Source organism: Echiichthys vipera (genome assembly GCF_963691815.1).
Source record: "Echiichthys vipera genome assembly, chromosome: 21".
In the NCBI taxonomy this organism is placed as follows: domain Eukaryota; kingdom Metazoa; phylum Chordata; class Actinopteri; order Perciformes; family Trachinidae; genus Echiichthys; species Echiichthys vipera.
In genome coordinates, this window is record NC_139846.1 from 11,583,923 (window position 1) to 11,609,442 (window position 25,520).

The following is a 25,520-nucleotide window of genomic DNA, read 5'->3' on the forward strand; positions in this document are numbered from 1 at the left end:
GACTGTCAAAATGCCAACTCGAGGCTTTAAAACAGTAGTCCACAGTCCACAACCGATGTATGACGTCACAGTGGCTACTGTCCGGACACTTCTTTTATACAGTCTGTGATTTAAACATTAATGCTCCGATGAACTGAAGGAAAAGATTCAAATCTGCAAAGTGATTTGAAATTTCCACCAGTACAATCCATCTAATAGTCAGGAATATTTCATTCCAAACCACAAATGTCAACCTCATGGTGGTCCTAAAGGAAATGTCAGGGAATTACGTATCAAGTTTAGTCTATGAACCATTAATGTCTGTACAAAATTTCATGGCAATCCAATATTTGTGAAGATATTTCTTTCTGGACCGGCCAACCAGTATGGCTAGAAATCTTTATTATTTCAGCTCACTGGCAGCCTTTTTCAAACAAGATTATCTCCAAAAGACTTGTTAAACTGGATATTATTGCTGTCTATTAGAAGCTTAATTTATTCTAATCATAAATCATATTTAAATCAGATCCTTTTTGTACACTAGGCTCAGTTCCACATGAACAGATCATCCGATAGCCCAACTCTGATAACTTCTACATAATAAAAATACTGTCAGATAATCAACAGTGGACCAGTGCTTCTATGTGTATCACTATTCATGGCTTCCGGGTATCTCTATGTGAGCCCTGCTTTTATTGCACACAACAGAGCTTTGTATCTAACTGCATAGTTATGGGACAGTAATAGTAGGGTAGAGTGGGAGTGCGCACAGGGATACATTCCTCCATAAATAAGTGACTGCAAACAGCAGGAGACCCTGCTCCTCATAAGACCTGGGTGCTCATGAGCAAGTGTTTCATGTTGTCTTTCAACCGGGGGGGACCATTATTTACACTGTCAGCTGTGAAAGAGAGAGAGCAACATTCTCAAGTTATTGGAGCGAGGCACTATTCACTTGCAGATACCTTGTGACACTCTGCAAGAAGGAGGTCAGTCTATGGCCTGGTATGCTGACAGTAAAAGTGCAGGTTGTTAAGGCCACAGGGTGTAATTGTTGGTTTGGAGAAGCTGCTTTAATGATGACTGAGGGTTGGCAAAGGCTGACCTGTTGGTTGGTTGTGATGATGTATGTGTGTCATTGTCAGGAAAGAAGGATGTCGACACATGAACACTAAAACGTACTGTTATATAGAAGAATAGCGAAAAACAAAAGCATTATAGTGGCATTTAGTGGGGCGACTGTGGCTCAGTTGTGAGTCAGCCTATGTCCGAAGGGTCGGTGGTGCCATCCCCGCCCTGCCCTACTTGTGTCATAGTCGTTGTGTCCATGGGGAAGACACTTCACCCACCTTACCTCGTGTAAATGTGTCTGACTGCTGTATGTTTGAGGAGGTGGTCGGATGGGCCGTAGGCGCTGATTAGCAGCCACGCTTCCGTCAGTCTGCCCCAGGGCAGCTGTGACTACTATTGTAGATTACCACCACCATGTATGTCTGTGTGAATGAATGGAACCTGGACTCTGTAAAGCACCTTGAGTACTGAGAAAGGTGCTACATAAATCCAATCCATCATTATTTTTGTTTGGGAAGTCCTTCTCAAATGTTCAAGCAAAATCAAAAAGCCTTGATAGCATATCAAATGTTATATTTGTCGTGTGTATGCTTAAGCATTATAAAATATGTAGTTGTAACTTTTCCAAATGACTGAGCACAAAAAAGCAAGAATAAAATATTGTTATTGGTGGCTTTAGGCTACGTTTGTTGTTTTATGTCGGTCAATACATAAAATAGATATTTTCAATGAAACTACTGTGAGTTGACTTTTATAATATCAAAAGTCAGCGGACGTTGTAGGTGAAGTAAGTTCCTTTGTCTGGACTTAATTCTACCTGCTTTCAGCAAATACATCTTTCTAGAAATCCATCAGAAAAAGGATGAAAGACTGTTGAATGCAGCCTGTTCTCTGTTGGTTGTAGCATATTTTTTGGGTTAAGAAATAAGATAAGAAGTCACTAATTTATGCCGGAATAGATGAAACAGCTTGAGTTTTAGTTTATGCTCCAAAAATAATGACACTTCCTCACAAAGCAACTCGTGGAATTGAATGAACATGACAGATAACAATGTAAAAGAGTGTTAGCATAGCATGGCGCTAACTCAGTTCCACAGTATAATGACATGATCCCTGTCTATTGGTCTGATAAGTGTCTGCCTATTGTGGCCAAGAGCCTTAGCACGTGAGTGGGTGAAAGCAGACAGAAAGTGGGCGGAAGCAGACCTGTCTCCATATGTTCGACATCATCCTTCAGCTGCTGCATTGTGGTTGCCCATGCGCTCACACCACCACTTTCAATTACATGGCCCACAAACTAGGCCATTGATCTCCTCACGTTCTCCTGTTAAGGTACGCCAATTTGCACCTTATTCTTGCGCATTTAGATCAGGTCACTTACATCAGCAGCTGCGAAGAAATGATCTCATGCAGCCCCTCCCCCATGTCCTCTTCCTTTACATAAACACATGCCGGCTACATATATGTACCTATGGGCATGTTTGCACAATATATGAAGCTGGCGAGCTTGTTTGCTTACTGTCAGGAAAACAGGACAGTGTTACTCTTCATAAACCCCAGAGTTGGGAACAAACACAAAGACCGGTGTCTCTTGTGAGGTTCCTAATTGGAAACAACGCTGCCTGGAGGACAGACGCTTGTCTTTGTGTGTTGTGTTGATCAGATAACTCGATCACATATTAGCTGGCTGCCATGTGCTGAGAGCAGTTTGGATGTGGCTCAGAAGTAGGTTATGACACATTTGGATGCATGCTAGTGTCTGGTGGGCCCCTCTGCAGGGATAGAGTTAAACAAGAGACAGCTTGCAGACATAGTCCTGATAAAAAACAGACGTGTGTGTGTGTGTGTGTGTGTGTGTGTGTGTGTGTGTGTGTGTGTGTGTGTGTGTGTGTGTGTGTGTGTGTGTGTGTGTGTGTGTGTGTGTGTGTGTGTGTGTGTGTGTGTGTGTGTGTGTGTGTGTGTGTGTGTGTGTGTGTGTGTGTGTGTGTGTGTGTGTGTGTGTGTGTGTCAGTATGACTGACACCTGTTAGTCCCAGGGTCCACTTTAAAGAGTAGAGAATGCGTTTCTTGTCAGTATCTTCTTTTGCAATGCTCCATATTCTTTCCATCTGTCTCACACACATTTACATTCAGTCTATGACCACTCCATGGTAGCCGGAGGGCGGGGACTATAGTCGTTCTGTGTCCTGGAATGCAGTTGACTTTCTAAATCCCCACTAGTCAATCCTGAGGCTGTGGGGCAGGGCCTATCTGAAACCCCCTTTTCCACGTGAGCTTCGTCTGGAATCTCTAAGCAAGCAGTTAGCTGATTCTTCTTCCAGCCTCACTCTTTCACCGTCAACTGTGTGTGTGTGTCTGTTGATTCCAAGGTGCAATGGAAGAGGAAATAGCAGATGAAGACAAAGATTGTTCACTTGGGGAAGGTAATGAGCTTTCTGACATGCAACCTGCAAATGAATTGCGATCCTTCGGAGGTTTGTGTCAATTCTGTCTGCTCAGTGTAATTTGGTTAGCAGTGGGGAAACTGTGTTTGGGAGTTAAAAATAGGATTGGAAGTACTTGAGACTACTGCAACTCTGAACTTGAGCAGTGTGGGGGTTTGGGCTAATGGTGCCAGTGAAGGGGCTTGATTGTGACTCGCCACCATGTAGTATTTCTCCAAAATGAGGCCTCATGTTTGTGGTTTCTTCAAAAGCTCTGCCGGTGAAAATGAAACAGATAAAATAATGAGGATTGCAAGACAGAAAGGACAAATTTCGTGGAAGGAATTGTGAGAGCACATTCCCAATGTCATATGTACCCCAGTTTAAAATCCTATTAATAAGACATTAATAAGACATTTCAAGGCTTTTTATATTCTCAGTATTGTATGTTGCTCTAAGTCAAATGTTGAAATCGCCCACCTGCATCTTATTACCTCCTGGTGCCAAAGTTTTCTCTTTAGACACTGATATCTCCACAGTGACTGTTTAGATTTTAACAAAAACATACATCTCCCTTCATTGGTTTGCAAATTTGAACTGCAAAGAGGGCCCTCCTAGGATGTTAGGACCCTTGGAACATGTATGGATGACCACAGAAATAGCATGGCACCGAAAAACAAAGAGAAGATCTTTGCAGCTAATAAGCATGTCATTCATTCATTCATCTTCAACCGCTTATCCCGGGGTCGGGGTCGCAGGGGTGCTGGAGCCGATCCCAGCTGACATCGGGCGTGAGGCGGTGTACACCCTGAACAGGACGCCAGTCTATCACAGGGCACATAGAGACGTACAGAGACAGACAACCATTCACACCTACGGGCAATTTAGAGTCATCAATTAACCTAACACGTGCATGTCTTTGGATTGTGGGAGGAAACCGGAGTACCCGGAGGAAACCCACACAGACAGGGGGAGAACATGCAAACCTTCTTGCTGTGAGGCGACAGTGCTAACCACTACACCACCGTGTAGCCCTAATAAGCATGTGTTTTTCTCAAATCTAAAAAGCTACCACCGTCTCAGTTCCAACATGTTGAGAAGCAAACAAGAAATTCCCTTTTCATCTGTGGCTTCCACCACGCTATCAAGCTTTCAAAGAAGAAAAGAAAAACCACTTGACCAAGCAAATCACTTGAAATATCCATTTTGCTCTGTTGAAGAGTAATGTCCTTTATTTTCTGCCATTACTCTTTGAAAGGTACACAATAGAGCTCGACCTGCCTGTATAGGAAACAAGGCAACAGATCAGCTTGCTTTATTACTTCTTTGTGCTGTTTTCACAATCGAGAAGCTCTCTTCCTTTGCTTCCATCCATAGTCCCCCCCTCTTTCTCTACCTCTGCCTAAGGAGGTTGTATTTATTATATATCCATTGTGCCCTAAAATCAGTTATTCATCTTTCACATGACTTTTTATTATAGAAAGTATTTCCTTATGCAATAAAAGGGGAATCTTTGCCAATTGCAGAATAAGTATGGCCCAGGCCTGCTGAAAAAAGTAACAAAAGACATTTCATTTTAATATATTTGAATTAAAACGTCACCCTTTAAATGTAATGCATCTAGTAGTTTCTGCTCAATCTCGAAATGTTGTTCTCCATTTGTCCCTCTTTACATTTCATATTAAGAAAAGAAGTCTGAACAGCTGTTTCAATTTAATGATTTCATCACCAATATTCTGTCTGCCACATTAAATTGTTGATGTATTACTGTAAAATAAAACCGCATGAATATATAATGGACTGGAGCGACTGCCTATCAGACAATGTTTATTTCAGCTGTGCTTCTAGGGAGAATATTAACAACCTTTTGCATATGGATTTTTCTCTTTACTTTCTCACATGGTCTCACTAAAAGACTACTTAATTATTTCCATTTTGACAAAGTTTTAGGTCTCAGATGGTTGAGTTTGCCCTGACATGCCCTCCTTATGACCTGTGGAATAATGATATACGCACATGCACTTGGAGTGGATGTCAAAACATCGGCACAGCACATTTGTCCTGACCCCTTGTTTCTGTATCCCCTCTGTCCCCTCAGAACAAACCAAAAGCAACCTGAAGGTGACCTCCCCAGAGGACGCCCAGCACATAAGCCGCAGACAGGCCTCCCCAAATGGGACGGCCCCATCGAGAGGGGACGCCAAAGGCAACCGCACTGTCCCTCGAAGACACACGTTAGGGGGAGCACGCAGCTCCCGAGAAATCCTGGCCATGCAGCCGTCAGACATGGACAAGAAGAGGGAGGCCTTCCTGGAGCATTTGAAGCAGAAATACCCCCATCACGCCTCAGCGATCATGGGGCACCAGGAGAGGCTGCGAGAGCAGGTCAGTAGGTTGAGAAAGGCCCAGGTGTGCAATGTTGATGTTTGTTTGTTTTGGCTCATATTGTTAGGATGATCTGAATCATCAATTTGTTGTTTTATTCATTTCACTCAGCACTTAATCAGATGATGACTATTATTATTATTGATCCCCAGAGAGAAATCAGACAAAGTGTAATGTGAAAGTTGTCACTCATTGTTCCAGTCTTTGTGCTAAGCTAATCAGCTATTGGCTCCAGCTTCAAATTTACCATTCACACGTGAGAGTGGTATTAGTCTTTGCGTCCAACTCTCTGCAAATATGTGTATTTCCCAAAAATGTTGAACTAATTCCTTAACATGACAGCAAATATAAAAGCGGGATGTGGGTACAAATTAGGAGAAAAACAATGGTGTTCATGTACTGACAGAATGTGAACTTCTAAGAGCCCCTGTCCTTTGGCGGTATTGTTATTTTCCTCTGCAGACTGAGGAAACAATGCAACTGCATAACTATTTCCTCCTCTATTGGGGAGGGGGGGGGGGGGGGTCGCCACAGGTTAAATGTGAAATCAATCCTATAAATCAAGTCATGTTTCCCTCTCACAGCTGCTGTGGAACAGTAATATGGTGTTTCCATGAGGGAATAACGTGAACAGTTTGAAATGTCCATACACTCCTATGGCTGTTTTGATCACCATAATTGGACTTTGCTTATAGCTTCAGACCACTGTGTATTCTAGACTACAGTTTGGTGTATAAAGTAAACATGTCTCAGTGTTTTTTTTTGGAGCCTTTAACGAATTATAAAGTCTCCTCGTGTTTTTGAAGTCAAGTAAGTTGATGGGGCGGGGGGCAGCACAGAGGGAGTCACAACGAGGACATTTGCCTCACCTGGTCAATTGTCTGTTTGTTTGCTCTGGGTCAGAGGAGACAAAAGGGAGGGGCAAGCTGGCTTTGTAGCCAAAACAATTGAGGTAATGGTGAGGCTGGCACCGAGCCACAGGGGAGCTCTAGGCAGTGGTGAGAGGCATTGTGCATGGGGGATTTTGTGTGCTGTTTTCAGACCAGCCCAGCAGCCTGCACACATGCAAAGTGAACCCTTTTCATGACGCGCTGATCGTGAACTCTGAATTTACATTTGTAAGATCAGTCAGCATGATTGTGTGTGTGTGTGTGTGTGTGTGTGTGTGTGTGTGTGTGTGTGTGTGTGTGTGTGTGTGTGTGTGTGTGTGTGTGTGTGTGTGTGTGTGTGTGTGTGTGTGTGTGTGTGTGTGTGTGTGTGTGTGTGTGTGTGTGTGTGTGTGTGTGTGTGTGTGTGTGTGTGTGTGTGTGTGCGCGCGTGTGCGCGCGCGTGTTGGGAGTAGGCTACATTTGTGGTTATTTTTATCCATTAAGTCATCAACAGATTATCTATTCAAAATGTGTCTGTATCCACTATTGTTATTGAGAGCACAGGGACACGGAGTACAGAGTTTGTTGTGAATTTCGAGGTAGTCAGACAGGTAAGTTTAGCTCCGGACCGGGGTGGAGTCAGAGTTGCCATAGTGACTCATGATGTCACAGCCGGGGGGGCTCAGTTTGCTTGTAGGTGCCTGCTGGAGCGTACTGGCTGTGTGAGAGCTGAGTGCAGGAACGTTGCTCTGCAGAAAAGGCGATGGATCTGGAGATTGTGTGGCGGCATGGCTCCGCGGAGGAACAGAAATAAACTTTTCATACAGACGGAATAAACTTGATCACATCGGAAGCCCGAGCAGAGGCAACTAAGGTAGGACATTATCGGCAAATGTGATGTTCTTTTGGGCAATCCGTGCATTCCCAGACATTCAAAAATAGGAATTTTGAGTGCAGTAGTTACGACACTAATGCGCGTTATTCCGCTCAAGAGTTGAGTGCGCCACATCAGCGCGCTGTCAGGTGCTGCAAACTTCTAAGAAGCGGACGCAAACAACTTGGCGCACGAGTTTTATCGAGAAAGAAAGAAAAATAAGCACGAAAAAAGTATTTGAGCGCAACTGATCCCTTCACTCCTTCACCGATGTGTAGATGCATGGACGCCGTTCGTCTGTCAGCAGTAAATCATGCATACGGTCGGCCACACATCACAAACCTGCTGCTCCCCGTAATCTTAACGAGGTGGTAATTACAAAGTCATAATTGCAGATGCATTGTGAACGGAAGTTAAGGCTTATGTATATGATAACAACGATAACAACATATCTCGAGACAACGTAGTCGGATTGGTACGCTGTTATGTTGCAGTGGCGTCATGTTAGAATTCTAAGATTTCTTTTTAACCACATGGACTAAATTATGAGATTTTGCTATGTTTCTGTGTTTTTAGTGTCAGTGGAGTATAAAAAACAGAGCCAGAATGACTTTTACATTTGTCAAACCTGTAGTGGATACTGTCATGCTTTCACTTCAATATATAACTTAATGGCTCCTGAGTAAACTGTCGCATTCTTGGCATGCATGACTAATTTCAATGGACTTTGGAGTTTTGCCTTTTTTTTTTTCAGTGTAAGACTTTTAATGTAGGGCTGCGCAATATATTCATGTGTTCATGATGTCATGATTTGAGGCTAGATATTGCAATATGACACATGAAGTTGTCATTTCCTGCTTTGAAAGGCTGCATTTCAGTAAGGTGATGCCATTTTCTGAACTTACCAGACTGTTCATAAAAGATTTTGGGATTTATTTTCTCCACATTTCCCAGCCTTACTTTGATGCGTCCATAATTGCTGTATTTGTTTAGTATGTGCAGCAAAAAGGAAGTTACTTGTGTGTGAACTTAATATGTTTTGGGTCATTCCTGGGTCATAGATAATTTTGTTTGGAACTTACTGTCCTTATTTGCAGGAGGTCATCTGACAGCACTTTCATATTGATAGGGATAGGGTTAGGGTAAAACATCTAAAGTCTTATTCCAGTTTGTTTAATTACTAAACTCTTTGAAGTTCCTCCCTTAGCTGCTAAAGCACTGAAAAAAATAAGACATGGGAGATAAAATGATCTGTTGTTGCCGATTGTCAGTTTGTAAGACATGACACTTCCAAACTGATTTTTGGGATGAAACTTCTCATATGTTATTAAGATGGAAGTGAGATTTGAGTGACTCCTGAGTTTATCTTGTCAGAGAAGAAGATACCAGATGCTGTCACAAAGACTGGTTTGAGCATGAATTTCTGGCAAATGAACGCAGTGCTGATAAATCAAAAGGCAGGATTGGAGACCGTATTTGGCGTCATGTAATTCAGGATGTCAAGATGTCAAGAGGAATGCATCATCAGACATTATATTAATAGAAAACAAAAAAAACGGACATGTTTATTGAAGCGTTTGTCATGTGGCGTCCTGGGGAGGTGTAATCATTCTGCTGTAAGGGAACACAAGTCATGTCGCTGATAGATGCGGGAGGAAGGATGACTCGCTGCGTTTCTCACGCGGACAAAAAAGTGCAGAGCATACAGGAAAGACGGCCTCGGTGGCAACAATGCGTGCTTCAGAGGTGAGAAAGAACTGTCTCAGAGGGTTTGAGTTACAAAGGCGGGGATTAATCAAGGTCAAGCGGAGGTTGGGAAGATGATATCGCTTCAGTCTGAAAAGTGGATGACCCCGCTCCACCCAGCATGACTACACACACACACACACGCACACACACACACACACACATACACACACACACACACACACACACACACACACACACACACACACACACACACACACACACACACTGACTGACTTATTCTTATATAAGGTACCCCTCAATTCTTCCCTCATGTCCTTCTGTGATCCTTAAACCCGCAACCAAGCGAGCGGTTTAATTTCCTCCTGCTCATCAGGCCTGCAAAGACCTGAATTCCACCCAAGGGAGATGAGATAACATCCCTCTGGCCTGACCGCCACCCATCCTCTCACCCCTCTCTCTATGCTCAGGGGCTTTGACAAGCACACACTGAGCTGCTTGACCGATCACAGACACACATGCATCGACTTCCCTCCTTCCACCAGTGTGTCAGTGTCTGTGTGTGATGGGCTGTGACTTGCTAGGCCCCTGGTTTCTACAGAGTCGAGCAGCCATGTTTTGTTAGGACAGCTGTCTGCAGCTGTGAGCACCAGACAGACAGACAGACAGACAGACGGACGGACAAACTGTGATAATCCTTTGTGTGATGAGAGCACAGATTATGATAACAAGTGTCAAAATGTGTATGTGGTTCAGTGTGTAAGTGGGCTGTGTTTGTGTATCTTTGCACCAATCAGGATTGATGGTACGAGAATCAGATTCTAAAGACACCCTGTTTGTCTTCTCGTGTCAAGAAGATTAGGTACATTTTTGTTTTAAAACGTATTTATAGCCAAGGATGTTTTTATTCCTGACTAAGGGCGGGACAGTTTTTCAAATACATCACAATGCAGTTCCATTATTGATAAATTGACACCAGCATCACTTTGTTTTCTGTACGTAGCCACAGGTCTTTCTTGTATTTACTCAAGACGTAAACTCGGTTTGCTCTTTGTCAGTTTTTTTCTTCTTTACCAGCTTTCAGCTTTTTTGTCACTGAAATAATGACACACATGTTGAACATGTTTCTCTTTGTGTGTCCTAAAAAGCCCAGATACCATACAACCCATGAAAGCATCCTTTAATGCTTTGAAAAAGTACAACATATGTTTTGAGTTCATCTTTTTCTTTAGAAGTATGTTTTTCTTCTTCATTTACACAAGATCTATTCTAGGCATCTGTCTTGTAATGCATCATGTGTTGGTTATTTTTGGCACTATTGTATTGTGTTAAGGTGTGATTCCTTTAACCATAAAAGTCAAACTTTACTAATACAGCTTATTTTCTGTGAAAGGTTCGTAGCCCTAAAGCTTTTTTTCACTGAATCAAAACGGCAGAGGAGAAAATGATGATAGTAATAAACTTTTTATGTCATAATATGTATACAAAAACAACCATGAAGCCATGACTGTCTTGATTAAAAAAAACTTGTAATGGGAACAAAATGAAAGATGTCTTGAAAAAGGATCACACAATAAGAGATCCCTTTTCAAAGCGACTGTAGTAGTCGGGCAGCAAGTCGAAAGCAGATCAGTGATATAAATTAAACATGCTGCATTTAATAACATCGATAAAATGCCAGGGTGCACACAATCTGTACCCTCCCCCCAATTCATGTTGAACAAAGCCACATAAATGCAGCTCATTTGTCATTATACACAGTAAATGTACTGTAAACTCTCCCTCTGGGTCTTTTTGAGGCAATGCGATATTTGGCCAGCCCCCCACATACTTCTCTCTGTTGGCTCCTGGCCGTGCTACACTCTTGCTCCTCAGAACCAAGGTCAGCTTGATAACATTGGCTCCGAGCATGAGTTGCCTCCCTGCAAGAGATCTGACCATGATCAGAGATACAAAGAATAGGGAGGGGAGTTTTGGGGGAGTATTGTTCCTGTTTTTAACTAAACTGTACAAAGAAGAAGTCTTCAACTCTTGGCACAGTATTCATGCAGTATCACAAGAGTCGACCGAATTGATCTGTTAGATTGTTGCACACTGAAACGTTTATACTGAGAAAACACTTCTTCGTCATAGTCTTTATTGCACCTTGTGTCTGAAATCACACAATCAGATACTGTGTGCAGCAGGTCTGCAGCAAAAACATCTGTTTTTAATCATCAAACCTCCTCCACTGACAGTTGAGAGCAGGAGCTGGACTACTTTTAATAGCATCTGGCACCTCTGCATGAAGTGACACTTTGAGAGCTACTGTGAGTAACACAAACAAGAAGCACAAGGTTAATGATGGGCATGCGTTGACCTGCCGGTTAATAGGGGTTATGTGGCGGGGGTTTGGGTTTTAGGGGTGCAGAAACCCAACTGAGAGGACAAGTGGTCCATGGAGTGGCGCCAAGGCTGTGTCTAATCCCGAGTGTTGTTGTGGGGGTGGGGGTGGGGGTTAAGCCGCTCTGACAGAAGGCCCTGATGGACCTGCCTCTGATCACTGCTGATAATGAGTCAAGCCAGACAAAATTTTACACGCAAACGCAATGCCAGTGTGTTAATCAGACCAGCTAATCAGGTCTGAGCTCTTTTCAGTGTACTAGCACAACAGAGCTGTATTAACCCAGGTTAACAACAGAACTCCGAGTTGCCTTAAGTCGTATTGTTGCTCATCTGGTTTAACAGGCAGGTAGTCGTTATGAGGATCCTAAAAAGTTCAGATTTTCTTGACAGATTTGTAGAGAATGGAGGTGAAATGTAACCTTACGCCCTTACATTCCTTTGGCTGCAATTAAGACAGTTTGTCAATACAGCAGTTGCAGCCTGAGGAACATTCTTTGACTTATTTTATCTGCTCGGCTATAACACTTCAGAAAGGTTAAACAGGTAATGGCATTTTTCAACAAAGGACCATTTTAATACGTGATAATGCCCACTGTGTTGTTCATTTCAATTTTTCAGGACTCAAAACAGCATTCATGGATTAACAGCCTATGCCAAGTAGGTTTTGTTTTTGGTTTATTTGTTTGACAGCAGAATTATGCAAAAACTCTTACCTGATTTTCATGAAACTAAGTGAAAGAGTGTAGTATGATTTTAATCAAGGAAGAGCCCATTCAGTTTTAGAGGGAATCCGAATTACGGTACGGATACACAAATTACTTTTCACTTTTGTTAAGATTGGCAGCCATTGAACCGCCATCAACTTGTTGTTTTAACCCTCTGTGCAATAAAATACAACACTTTTTTGAGCATCCATGTTGTTTCCACATCACGACTTAAAGCTCATCAAAATCGACACCAAAATCGGAGGGAACGACTTCCCAATTCGTTTAATGGGACCATCCGAGGAGCACATGAAGGCACCATTCATCATTTATCCTCTTCATATCATGCTGGAATCATATATCGGGATAAAATAATAACAAGCACATACTAACTCACTCTTTTTCATAAAATCTGATGTGAATTTCCAGTTTAAGTTCATCAAATTAAACATGTTACTTATTTACCATGTGGTTATTTCATGCAATTCTATTTACGACTATTTATTTACTGAATTACCAGAGAACATGCTATACCATGATATATATCGTTATCGAGATGTGAAATAATCAGTATCAGGATAGCAGATTTTGGCTATATCATCCAGCTCTATACTGTCCTACAAAGCCTAAGTGCAGTAACTACAAAAAAAAGGTTAAAAAAAATGTCTTTAAAGTTTGTTTATTGTCCCAACAAATAAACATTTGGCCCACTGGTGATCGATTATGGTTCACTAGTTTGCCATTGAATAATTATTATCCAAATCAATCCTAACCTCCAAATTTTCAGACCAAAAATTGTGCAGAAATCATGTTACTAGTGATTTCGTAAATTACTGCACTTAGGCTTTATAGGGCAGAATAGTGCAGTGGTGGAAAAATGATGTACAGTGCATACAGACTGCCAACAAACAACAGGAAAGCTATTGAATAGGCTGCACACTCTCTGCCCTAAAATGTCACATCTTTTCAGATGTACCTGTTTGGTTGGTACTTGAAGGAGGAACAATGCTTCAGTCATCTTGGCATCCTTTGTTTGTAAGCAAGATGATGTCATTACACTAGATAGATGAACCAATTTAATTTGAAGAACAGCTAACCGAATGGACAAAATACGTTTGACCGGTAGTCATCATTTAGAGTGATTAGTCGACTAATCGATGCATATAAATATATATATACTGTATATAGATATACACAGGTATAAATGTATGTATGTATATATATATATATATATATATATATACACACACCTCACCCCCCAAGTATAGCCTCAGTGACTGTATAACATAATTCCACATAATTAATAACCATTATTTTACATGTGTACAAAGTCTGCCGCCGGTAAATTATTTCAGTTTCTAATTCTTCATGTGTCAGAAAAATCAGCAAGGATACGGTGGGAACATGTTTAAGGTGGTAGGTCATCTTCGTCATGGACGAGTGATAGGCAAAGTTTTTCTTTTCAAAGTTTGCATGTGATCTTCTTGGGGTCATCCTTGTTCTTTTCGAAGTGATCCCTTATCTTAGATGTCTTTGCCGACATGATTGGCTATTAACTATTAACTGTCTAACCAGGTGTACAGCCAAGGGACCTGCCCTGTTGAAAAAAACAAACAGTGAGGGAGTGTCACAACTTCCTGTATCTTGCCATTCAAATTAAAAGCCCTCGGTCACATAGATTTTTTCTTAATTTTGACAAGAAACAGCTCCAAATATTTGTTTTTTTTCCTGCAACCAATCAATCATTCAAGTTTTGGTCTGTTAATGATTTTTCGTTCAACTCGTGCTTCGTCTACTATTTGGGGGCAGCCCTAGATGGAATGCACATGTTGTGTTGATGCTTCACATCTCTGATTTGTATTTGTCCTGTCTTCGGATTTTCAGTTGAAAATAGTTCTTTCTGATGGATTGCTGTCACTGGCACACCTGTTCATGTTTTTCATAAATTGGCCAAGATGTTCCAAGCTTTATGGCACCAAAACCAATTGGGGAGCAAGAAAAAGGGGTGTTGCCCCTTGCTTTTTCTATCTGTACCTTTTGCTTTGCAAGTCTTTGCATGCAGCCTGACATCTGGACTCCACCTTGGGCCAGTGGTATGAGCCTAACTCAAAAGGCAGATCAGACAGAGAGACACACCAGAATGATTTCAGTGCTGACAGGACGAGCTCCGAGTATCTGGCTCAAACCTTATTTTGCTCTCCTGTGCTTTATTTTCAGTCGGCAGTTCTCAGTGGAGATGAAGGGGTGGAGTGTGGGATAGAGAAAAGCATGGCAGCAACTTGGCTCAATGTCTCTCACTTTATTAAATGTATAAAATACATTGTCAACAGATGGAATGAGAAGGCAGGTTTTTCTTGTACTAAACAACTTGACATAGATGGCGAGTAACACCTGGAATATGAGTAACTATATTGTGGGAAAATATATATTTCAAGCATCAGCAGCTAATGGAATCAGTAATAAATTATATTATTTGACACAAGTGGAGCATGTGCTGCAGTTTATCATAGCACCTCCTCTTCTTGCTTGACACCATAATCTACCTCAACTATGGCTCATGTTTTGAAAATCCCATGCAACTCAGCTTTTGCTACATTAAGCTTAGCTCACTGATTCACACTCCGCGGGTGGTGTTAACATGGTTGCTAACAAAACAAGTCAGTTCAGCTCAGTGTAGATAAAACTTGGTGGTGATTTAGCACCTTAAGCATCAGTGGGTGGTGTTGTTTATTGACAGTGAGAGTTGGAGTTTCGTGACTTATCACATATGGCTAAATGAGTCATCTAAGGCTGACAGCTCAAGACTGTGTGTGTGCATCTGTGTGTGAGTAGGGTTTCTTATTGTGTCTCTCAGAGGTCAAAAACATGTCAGATACGTGTTTCTCACCGGCATCATAGAGGCATGACAGATAAGCGCAGAAAAAGTTTAAATAAACTGTAGCAGACGGTGTTTACATGATAGTTTTGGATGCGGGTCTATCAAAGTAAATTAAAACTTTGCTTTATTTCGAATTATCTGACTCTGTTTCTACACACAAACACACACAACTAACAGAGAAACCCCTCTGGGAGAGAGGGTATAATAAATCTTAGGCTCAGTGAAGGAGCGTATACGTGCTCCTCTGTGACTTGTTAATTAGGCATGAATAGTAAAGCCATTATCAGGGCTGGTTTCATGGGACGGAAAAGGAGTCTTGGCACTTGACAAAATACTGTGATTCACAGTCATGCAGCTAAAACTTATTAGGGCAAATAAAGGTTTAAAAATGTAGATCTATTAATTATACCCCTTTGATCGTTTTAGATTATATGTGTCGATGATGCAGGACTCCAGTTTCTCTGGAGAGAAGAAAGCCCTCTTTGTTTTTGGTGACCACAGTCTCCAGCCACACATTCTCACATATACACTCGGAGAGGCTCAAATTAGACCTGGAAGATCCTTTCTTTTACCCCAGGAGAGATACTCTCTGGAGGTTAGGTTAGACTAGGTTCATGTGAGGACGTGTGATCTAATTGTGCCCTTTGAAATTTTAGTATGGCTTTGTCCACAGTTTGTGTGTGTGTGTGTGTGTGTGTGTGTGTGTGTGTGTGTGTGTGTGTGTGTGTGTGTGTGTGTGTGTGTGTGTGTGTGTGTGTGTGTGTGTGTGTGTGTGTGTGTGTGTGTGTGTGTGTGTGTGTGTGTGTGTGTGTGTGTGTGTGTGTGTGTGTGTGTGTGTGTGTGTGTGTGTGTTGCATCATTGTGTTATTATACTGTAAGTGTTCACAGATATTAAATGGTCTTTTCTCTTGATGAAGTGATATTAACAAGCAAGTCTTGACAGGTCACATTTCTGCAGCCCCGTCGGCAAATACTTTGCATGTATTTGTTTGGTAAGAGAGCCTGCATGCAACACTAGTAAATGATCTGCCAGTTTTGGTCCAAGTCTGGGCTTGTAATCTTATGTCAAACTCTTGAATGTGTGGCCACAACACAGCATCTTATCAATATAAAAGTGAATATTTGGCAACACTTTTCCTGTAATGACCCTGACATTCAGTATCATAAAATTTGCTTGGAAACCAAACTAGGAATATTTAACATTGGCATGCATTGGTAATTGGATGTGTGAGTGTGTCCATGCATTCGGTGTGGCCATTGGACGATGAGCTGCTGAATATATTTTGCATATGTTCTCAGGATCCCTGAGGTAGAGCAAGGTAATATCTCCTCTGGACACAAGTATCATCTACATCTTCAGCTGCAGCCTGAGGGCAGTGAGATGGAAGCTGAGATTGGACATGGGGCTAAGTGTTAGAGCTGACGTTTTAAGATAAAATGTATTTTGTAGCACTGAGTGGAAACTTTTTGGAGCTGTTTCGGGTATCAGATTTTCTACTCATAGGCTATGGAATAGCCTGTGAGTAAGACATATTTGCACATCGTGGTTTGTGCAGACGTCCCTCGTGCTCAAAGTCAATCTTTCTCTCATACATGCATAATGCAGTCATACAAACAATGACTTTCCCCTGCCGTCGACGGGTGTGCATTGTGTGTGTTTCTATTGTGCTGTTGGATAGTTAGGGATGTGGCGCGGCGTGTGCATTGGCCAGGGGGGCATCCGCTGTGAGTTCGAACAGAAAGGGAAGGGAACTGGACAGGGCAGTTCTAATAGCAAGCGCTACTAGGGCTGAAATAACATTGGAGGAAGTGACCCTGTTTCCAGTCTCACATGGAAGTCAGTGCTGGAAGGAGATCGCCACTGGTCTGATATGGTAAATACTACATTTATTCATTTTAAGATCATTACAGAACGTTGTACATAAATGTTTTTGCTTAAAATGTTTTTTAGTTAGAACATGATGTTTTTTTTGTACATAACTGCAATAGAAATGGCTCAGCCTTTAAAGCTGGCGTGGCAACTCAAGACTGTGTTTCCTGCTTCACAAACCTACTGGCTGATCTAGCTGATGGTCACGCAAAGTTGACTTTTGTATCCTCTCTCATTCAAAATAGTGGGTGATGTCTGATGGTGATAACTGTGACTAATTCATGTATGCGTGAGTGGATGGCATCAATTGGACGGTGTATAGCTCACTGGTTGGAAATGTCAGTGGCGGAAGAGATAGTCATCTTGCCTTCTCTCCCCGCCCGGTCAACAGGCACAGTATTGTATCTGTTGTGATTGTGCACATCATTTGGAGTCGGAATGACAGATTTGCCTGATCATATTTTACTTGCCAATGTTATATTTTATTAATGAGATGGAAACAGCTATGGTTACTTGCAGAAAGCGGGGTCATGAACCGGCTTCACCTTCATTGACAGCTTTTGACTGTGGATACTATAAAGTCATGTCCTTCTAACACACCAATTAACAAGCTCGTCCATCTCTGAAAGGTCATCTGGGGATTTTGGATGAAGGGATTAGGGGAGGAATGCATGAGAGGAGGGAGGGAGAGAGGGATGTGGTAGCAATGAATGAGAATGGATGACTAGGGGATTTTGGTATAATGTCATTAAGGCTAGGGGAGACAAAGGATGATGGTCTGTCTACAGACAGCATACGGACTAAGCGCTGACGAGTTGATTGACAGGCTTTATGATTCAATGTTGAGCAACACTGAGGTTTGGACTCACACAGGTGTTTTTAATGAACTCTGTGTGCCTGTTTTTTTAACCTTTTTTAGTTCTGTGGAAAACCTGTGACACACTTCAACCTTTTATACTAAAAGGGAGAACAGTACTGATTCAGTTGGACACAAATACTCAAAGTATCTTACTCAAATTGAACCTAACCACATTGACTCAATACCTGAGTGGAATAACGTGTCCGAATGAGACATGTTAAGTAAGGGGTTAACAGTCTGCAGAGCTACCGTCTTCTGTTTATTTGTTTGCTATACAGATCAGGCCAGGTAATTACAGTTAGCTCTATTTCTGCTCCCCAGAGCTATTGAGCCAAATTAGCATCTTAAGTGGGAAGCTGTGCTCCCAACACTGGAGTTTGTGTTTAAAGCCACACACTTCCGCTCCTATCTTTACATTATTTCAAGTTTGGAAAACCAATAAAGAGTGAATGAATGAAACTTGTTTCTCTGGTTACCTGTGTGTGTTTACTTTGTGTACATAAGAGATGATGCGGGAATGTACGCCATTGTAGTCGGACAGTCGTAGTGGCTGTAGATAAAGTGTAGTTATTGTTGGCTTCTTATCTGTGAAACTTGCAGTGTATTATCACAGATCTCCAAAAGTATGCAACCCAAAGGTGAAAAAGGTTGACATGATTGAACAGATGTCAGGAAATAGCCCTCTTTTCAAGGTGTAAGCCAAGCTTTGTTATGAGAAAGCCATTATAACCACAGCTATGTTGATTATATAATAAAGTAGGCACCAATCAGTGGGCTTTGTGGATGCTGGCAACAGGTGGGGGGAATGATGCTCTGGCAGATTTCGAGACTATGGCTATACTTAAATCTCCATGAGTGACACCGCAGACTCCTGGTGGGAGCTGCTATTATTCTTAACAAAAGTGATTGACTTCACGTCTCGGCTCTGCCTGTCTGTCAGGAGCTCACACAGGAGCCGTGTGCTATATCGCTTAGGTTCTGCTTGGTGAACATTTGCATTGTTCCTTCAGTTTGAAGTTTGAGTTTGGAATATTCAAGACGGGTGACATGGAGCACCAATAAATGCATGCTCAGGTGCATTGAAATGTTGGCATTGTAAGAGAGCACAATGTCTTGTATAACATTTGGGGATGCAGAGACGCAAACACCGACCTGAGATTTCTTCATAATGACAACATACTGTTTGTCAGACCACTGTTGCATGAATGTTTTCAGGATGTCCTGGGTACGGGTCAGATTTTCTGGAACAATGGTCTGACTCACTCATGCATGCACCCACTCTCTCTTTGTATCCCTCTCATTCAAACACACACACACACAGACAGCATGAATCATGAGAATTTCAACTACTTACTTTCTTTAATCAGTTTATTTTATACAAGCACGATTGGTTGCCGTTAAACAATACTTTTGATTATAGAGTAGGTCAAGGTGCTTTATAAATAATAATAATAATGAGTATCAAAATGCTCAATCCACCCTGGCTCTTCTGGGGTGTAAGAATCACCACCAGTCATGTGTCCTTATTATCATGACTCTTCTTGGCCTACAACTGTAACCGTAACCATGTATTTAGTCAGTTTTGTGTTTATCAATTTTTGTTTCACTTATTTTTCTTTAATCTATTGTAATATAAATTCTACGTCATTATTGTCATTATTTGTTATTATATTTTCGCTTGTGAAAAAACACACAAAAAAATGCTCAATCTGCAGAGAAATGCACACAGCCCATATTCGGAAACTGCCTTTAAATTAGCCGTCAGAACATCTGTACAGTTGTGATGTCACAACTATACCATATAGGAGGTACAACACCCCACAGCGCAGTTACAGTCATCGCCCGGCTGCAATGAATGGCTGCAGAGACCACCAAGAGGGCAAATACGGAATATCCGAAATGCTGTCCAATCAGAAGGGGTTCTTAAAGAGACAGGTGCTCAAACTGAGCATTTCAGACAGAGGGTGAATAAAGGCATATTCAGACAGAAAGTATGAGAAGCATAATGGGTTTTGTGAAAGTTAAAGCATGTAAACATGTGTTTGTAGAAACCCAAAATAAAAATATGAACCTGAAAATGAGTATGATACGGGACCTTTAAGATTCAAAATATAGAGCTAGTGCCTAATGGCCTGAGGATAATGTTTGCTGTAACAGAGCAGTTTGCATCTAAGCTACACAGCTACATGAGTCATGTTCTCGATATGCTATACTTGCATCCTGATTAACCTTTTACACAGGTATGTAACAACCAATTGCACTTCAGACTACATCTTTGCAGTGGACATTTTATCTTTTTTCCAGACACACTCCTTCTCAAGGGGTTCCTTTCATTACTCTATAACTTGTTATATTCCTGTGTATAAGCCAGTGCCAGTGTCTCAGTCTCACATTCATCATAGCTGTCAGAGCAAATGTGGCGTACAGAGGCAGCCACTGCTGAAAAAGCAGAATCTCAGGCTATATGGATTGGAATGAAGTGGGGAAAACTTTGGTGTAGAATGTAGGTGCGAGCAGGTCGAAGCAGGTTTTACAGTGCTAATCAGCGGCTGACTTGCGGTTTCTACATCTGGACCCTAAAGCGGGAAGTGGTTGGCGGAGAATGGGATGTGGCTTTTGATTTGAGGCGTTTCAGCAATATCATACGTAGCCGCTGTGAGAGCGATGATCTCTGCATGCATGTATATGAAAGAGGGAGGGAGGTAGACAGAGTAGTTCATCTGAACTTAAATGTTGACCTTTGGAGCGGACACCTCATTTGTCAGATGTCGACTGGTGCGGCGTGGTTTAACTTAATTACCTCTTTCCACAGGGAAGCAGGAGGTCGCAATTGCAATTTCCTGAACTCTTTTTATGTGACTGCTTCCGCTTTAACTATCTTTTTCTCCTCTGCAATTCTTCTCCAGCTGTCACATGCCTATTTAAAAGTATCCAGGGATTTGGCAGAAGTGGAATGCAACAGTTTTAATTAGCGTACTTAATCGTAGAAGAAGTCAACAAATGTTGCATATTCTTGCTTTAACTACAATTTTGGTGCACAGGCATTTCCAGGGAATAGTTTCGTCTTATGAAACTTAAATTAATAGATTCAATAGATCAATACCAGTCTCATTACCATCCATTTGATATGAAGCTGGAGCCAGGAGACTTAAAATGGAGAAACAGCACTTCTCATCAACACTTTGATTGTGTATTTTTTTCCTTTTTCCTTTTAAAGCCTCTCTCCCACATTTCAGTATTGAACTTTTTATCCAACTACATTTACCTGATGTTAGAAGGCCAAATTTGAAATTACTGCATATTGACTTACAGTGGTACGATATTGTGATGATACGATCAATTCATGTTATCGTTTTACAAAATGTTCCCTAAAGTACTATCTCCAGACAGATGCAATTAAAAAAAATGAAATAAAGTTTTTGTTTTCCAAAGTATATGCTATATTGATTTCAACTATTTAGCCCAGCCCTATCAGACAGTTAAGAGTATTCATTTACTTCACCAAGTATGTTTTGTCATGCAATAAACTCATAAAACATAATAGTTCAGCAAACATTTATACAAGTTAAAGTACAGGTTTCTCTTCCTCCACTTTGGTATTCCAGAAAATATTGTATTACACTGCCAAACCAGTCTGACATAATTACTACCTATAGGTGATGGAGGAAGCCAATATGAGTCAACATTCCCATGGGTGACACGGTAGCATATGAGGAGATAGAACAGCAGTGTAGGAGGGCTGTTTGGACCCACCACCACTGAATACACTCATAAATCATTCAGTGCTCAGATTAAATATCCCAACACATGTCTGGTTTCAGATGACATGTCAACTCCATGTGACCCTTCTGTTTAAAAAGGTCATCATTATCATGTATTAACAGTATAAGGGCACATTTTTATTCATGTATTTTTAATCTCTGGGTGCTGCAGCCTAAGCATATTTTAATGGAATTACAGGAGTTGAGTGATGGCTCAGCACTTTTTACCTGCTGTGTCAGGTTGCTGTGAAGGTGCATCACATGCAGTAAATGCTTGCAAACTATCACTCTATAAGTACATATAGTATGGGGATGAGAATGGTGATTAATAGGGTAATGAATTAATAGAAATTATCAAGTGATGGGGTTTCCAAGATTTATATGCCAGCATTAATTAAACTCAAGTAGGCTTATAAAAAATATCTGTAACCTAAATACTCTCTGCTGTTAGATTATGGCGCTGTTCAGACGTGGCATTAGCATGCATCAAGTGGACAATTGACAAAAACGCGGCTCTACCTGCGTCTTGAGTGACCACTTGCGATCGGATCTCACTTCCCCACTCTATATGCAAATAAACACGTACATCATTTTCAAAGACCTAATACAGTGTTGCTTGTAACCAGTAGGTGGCAGCAATGTATTTCCTGTGGCTAGTCTGCCGGAAATTAAAGGAACACGAAAAGAAAGAGATCCAAACTATACAGACTGGGTCTATTCCATGGCGTGGCCAGGCAAACCAAATCACCACACCCGTAACGTTCCAGACGTCGATTAGAGAGCACTTCGCTTACGCAGAGGATGACAGTTGAGTAGGGGGTCCTTCAGTGTGGCCCAGGACACATTCGCCTACACACTACTAAAAGAACGTGGACTTATCCATGACCATCTAAAAATGTATTTTGAGGGCGCACTCACACTGTCCTTCCGCACCGCGCCCTGGGCTTTAGGGTACTTGTCCCCCCCTCCCTCTCCCCCCGCGCCCCAGGCCCGTTTGTACTCACACTGCCTGGGCCTCGCACAAATGCTTCTTGCTGCCTATACGTCATCATGTCGTAACACGTCACGCGCATTGATTGACGTCATCGCGATGCGTCGCTTTGTTTACAAATCTTTCCATAGACCTCAGAGTTTTTGTGCGTCTTGTCGACTGTTTTGAATATTTTTATCCGCCCAAATCTGCAGTAAACACTCCACCTCCGCATCACACCAACGTGAACCTTTCGCAGCCATTGTTGTTGTTGTTAAATGTACGCGCATGGTCCGTCCTTCTATTTTCTATGTCCGAGCAGGCGCACATAAATTACGTCAGAACCGCCGTAGGCGTCGTGCTCGTGCTCGTACACGTGCGCACGCTTGTGCTCGTACATGTGCAAACGCGCTCTACAAAAGCCCACCTCTCTCAGACGGGCCGTAGACGGCCAGCTGGCCGCAGTTATGCGCGGAGCGGTTGCACTCACACTGGTCAAACGCACTAGGCTTGACCCGAAAAACCTGTTTTGGCCCGGTGCGGAAGGACAGTGTGAGTGCGCCCTGAGTGATCGGATCTCAATGCACCATCAATGTGTCTACTTTGTGATCGGATCACCCAAGAAACTAGAGACATTTCCATCTTGGTTCTCCTTTTATGCTCTTTCTACTTTTCTTTGGACTGCTGCTGACATTGATTTGTTTCCATGGTTTCTCTGTTTTGTTAAATGACCATTTCTTTTTCCATCTCACCCTCTAACTGGCATGTCTTCACCATTTGCTATTTATTTTTTTCTTCTCCTCCTTTTTTTCCTCCTGTCAGTCATTACGGGACATGCTGTCCTCCCTTCACTCTGAGCTTGACATTCAGAGGTACTTGATGAAAATCCAATTGCCCCACAGAGTTAGTCAGTCTTTTATCTTATCTGCACCATGCCATTGTGTGTGAGGCTTAATTTGCTTCCTCACTAACATTTGCCGTGTGAAAATGTTCCCAAAACTCATGCCCCTGTGCTTCTTTAGTGTCTGACCTGTCTGTGCCTGCTGAGCACACTTGGCTGCCATAAACCAGTTCTGCCTTTGAAAGCTCTCAACAAAAGTCAATGCACTTAATATAAAAAGCTTAAATTCTTTATTTGTCTGTACGTGTACGAGTGTGTGAAAACAGTAGTGTGTGCACACAGGTGTGTTCGAGATAACCTGATGGACCCGGCCTTGTGTCTTCAGCTGTATTAGCTCCACAGCACTACACTTCTGCCAGGGAAGAAGAGCATTTCATAAAGAGCCCAGTGTTCACTGACCCCTCAGTTTCAGTCCCACCTCGCCCCTGTGCTACGGATCAACTTACAGCGCCGCACAATAGCTCAATGGGCTCTGTAGTCTCTTCACACACCGTCTTATTGTAGGCCGTGGCTTGAGGATGCCACGTCATGCAGATCATATAATAGAGCAGCCAGGTGATCTTCAAGCCTCGATGACACAATTCTTGATCCTTAATCAGTGTTAAAAAGGAATTAGGTAGGTAGATTTCTGTTAGATCTCTTTCAGTGTGTCACGATGCAGGTATGAAAACTTCTTTCGTACACTGCTAGTATCATTATTAAATCAGACCCAGGCTCATGAGGGAGAAAATTATATTTAAAAGTTGTGACTCCTATAGTATGATCAGAAGTTTCCTCATGCTTGATAACTTTTAGTTGCTGTGATGTGCTTGTGCGGCCGTACGATGCAGTGTTGTTCAGTTTGTGAGCTTGTATCAGTGTCCTACAATATTAACACTCTCTGCACCCGGGGATGACTGCAGTCCTTTATTTAGTTGTCAAGCTCAACATCAAATAGGCTTTATTCCAGCTTGCCAAAGAATGCGTGTGACTCATAACACTTGTCAGAGTGGCAGATACAATGTTATGTCTAACTCCACCAAATGCAGCACATAATAAGGATTGAAGAGTATGTTTGATGCTCTTTCGAAACTAAGAAAGCTTTGTTGTGTCATTTCTAAGAATGAGAAACTAACGCATGTATCATATTGTGTACAATGTGTCCATGGTCTAAACCTTTACCGTATCATGTTTCCGTGTGCCTCCCCCCTCCAGAGCAGAAGCCCAAAGCACAGCCCCGGTCTGCAGCCCAGTGTCGGCGACCAGTTTGACCACCTATCTCTGGCCTCCCTGGAGTCATTGGACGCCATGTCTGAGGCAGACGCGCCCACAGCCTTCACCCGTGGCAGCCGGATTCGTGCTAGCCTGCCCGTGGTGCGATCGACCAACCAGACAAAGGACCGCTCGCTAGGTAAGCTGTGTATGGGACTTTTTGGTCAATGACAGTCGAGTCACATGAGAACATCTCTGGATTAAGATTGCTACTTGTTGAATGTGCCAAACAACTGTCCTGTAGTTGTCTTTCTCTCTGAAAATCCCTTAACTGACACAGAGAAACGTATAACTTGTCTATCTTATGGAAAATATTAATCTCTCAAAAATTAAATTGTGAATAGACTGAGGTGAAGGTGAATTGACATTTATCCTCTTGGATAACCTACATGTTGAAGCTCTTTTAGCATAATTTTGGCACCACTTTAGAACTTTCTGAAATAACTCCTAACCACACCATGATCTCACCGTTTCACCTTGTCCAATTATTTTCCTTCACTCCATCTATCTTCTCCTCTGCTGCCTCCCTCCTTTCTCCACTTCAGCTCACAGCTCCCCTTTAATTAGAATTCATTTCCTCTGTAGTGAAAGATTAGGGAATCCGTCCACAGTATGCCATCGTGTTATTGACAG

At 42.1% G+C, this 25,520-nt stretch overlaps 1 protein-coding gene across 16 annotated transcripts in view; it reads left to right on the forward strand.

The window, feature by feature from the left end:
• Positions 1-25,520, forward strand: part of kiaa1217 (KIAA1217 ortholog) — a 114,277-nt gene that overhangs the window by 61,301 nt on the left and 27,456 nt on the right. For 11 of the 16 annotated variants that reach the window (XM_083936122.1, XM_083936109.1, XM_083936124.1 and 8 more), the window contains exons 2-4: positions 5,572-5,858; positions 23,558-23,638; positions 24,831-25,026. In XM_083936122.1, coding sequence (XP_083792248.1) covers positions 5,572-5,858; positions 23,558-23,638; positions 24,831-25,026 — 564 coding nt within the window. Of the gene's footprint in view, positions 1-3,357; positions 3,474-5,571; positions 5,859-7,432; positions 7,602-17,043; positions 17,150-23,557; positions 23,639-24,830; positions 25,027-25,520 lie in introns of those variants that run through there. The other 5 variants (XM_083936123.1, XM_083936118.1, XM_083936112.1 and 2 more) reach the window with 5 other exon arrangements.